At 44.8% G+C, this 1,484-nt stretch overlaps 1 protein-coding gene across 1 annotated transcript; it reads left to right on the top strand.

The window, feature by feature from the left end:
- The first annotated feature begins 281 nt into the window (after positions 1 to 281).
- B0J16DRAFT_200643 (ATP/GTP-binding protein) lies at positions 282 to 1,241 on the top strand. Its single transcript, XM_046122958.1, has 3 exons — positions 282 to 467; positions 522 to 591; positions 659 to 1,241. The coding sequence occupies exons 1-3, from the start codon at positions 429 to 431 to the stop codon at positions 1,144 to 1,146; spliced, it is 597 nt and encodes a 198-aa protein (XP_045977366.1). The 5' UTR covers positions 282 to 428; the 3' UTR covers positions 1,147 to 1,241.
- Positions 1,242 to 1,484: the final 243 nt, after the last annotated feature.

The raw sequence follows: 1,484 nt of genomic DNA, 5'->3' as shown, positions 1-1,484 counted from the left end.
TCGACTTTAAGCCATTCGAATCACCTGAACGAGTCGACGCGTGTACGACGTGTATCCTAGCCACCTAGGGTTAGGATAGGGTTAGTATTAACTACCTAAAGCTAGTCTGCCCGGTTGCTTTGCTCTAAAATACAGTATAGGTTAAGTAAAGAGATATAAGAGATAAAAGATACATAAAAGATAGGAAAGAAAAAGAAAAAGGAGGTATATAGCTAGAGATCTAGTTACCAATGCTGTCATCGACTGTAGTAGAGTCTGTTTATCTGCCCCACTTCGCAAGGGTCATGTGAACCTTGATGCCGTGACTCACTAGGCTTACGCCGTACTCCGAATAACAAACACAAGCTGTCATTCCTTCTAAAGGCTTCAAAAACTCGAAAACCTACCATATGCCTGGAAGGACTTTATGAGATCCAACATAAACCACAATGGAAGCATCAATCGGCTCTCAAACCTCGTTGGAACAGGTTAGTTACGCGGCTGAAGGTATTATTGCCTTCGTGGAACTTACATCCTTTTAGATCTTGGCTCATCTTGGCCAACCAAGACAGGATGAACGTCCTGTGGTGGTGATGACTTGTGGCATCGCTGGTAAGCTGATCTCGAACTATACTTGGTAGTACTGTTGAAGGATATCTTGGCTCACTGGACTGTATAGGTGCAGGAAAGTCTACCCTCGCTAAAGCTATCGTTGCCCGACTACCAAATTTCACAAGACTTTCGAACGATCAACTCATATATGAGTCCCACGGCCTCTATAAAATAGACTACCCCGCAGACAAGTACTTCGTTTACCAGGAGGAAGCAAGTGAAAAGCTCATCGCACAACTTGAACGATTGTTACAGGAAAAATCACATGATGCAGTGCTCGACCTATCTTTCTACAACAAGGAGTATCGGGACGAGTACAAGGAGATCATAGAACGTAATGGCGGCCGTTGGGTGTTGGTCTACCTTGATGTTGATCGAGAACTCCTCTGGACACGAATCCGGAAGCGACGAGCTGAAAGGGACGCGTTAGACCCACAAGACCCGGCTAGAAATGGTGACTCGGCGTTCGATATCGATGATGCAACTTTTGATATGTATTTGGATGGGTTTGAGCCTCCGCAAGGAGAGGGAGAGATTGTTATCAAAGTTCGCTGATCTCCCAGTTATGAAGGATTAGAACGTATTGTCTCGTTATGCATAGTAGTAGTATGTCACGTGGTTAGTAAAGGAGAATTCAAAAAAGCTTCGAGATTTTATACCGCTGGTTATATCTACCTTATGGCCACCCAAAGGCTAGATCTTCCGGGAGAACTAAAGAATTACATATACAAACTTCTGGAAGGAAACGAAACTCGGCTGATCCATCTTTTGCCAGGCCAAGAGAACGACGGTATTTGACTCCAGACATTCCACACTACCCTAGTCCTACACACACACACACACACACACAAGTCTATTACGCCCGGTAGGCCATTGCCCAGAGGGCTCTATGA

This window comes from Fusarium flagelliforme (assembly GCF_020744385.1).
Source record: "Fusarium flagelliforme strain FIESC 12 MPI-CAGE-AA-0113 chromosome Unknown B0J16scaffold_9, whole genome shotgun sequence".
NCBI lineage: Eukaryota > Fungi > Ascomycota > Sordariomycetes > Hypocreales > Nectriaceae > Fusarium > Fusarium flagelliforme.
This window is presented reverse-complemented; position numbering and strand designations above follow the sequence as displayed.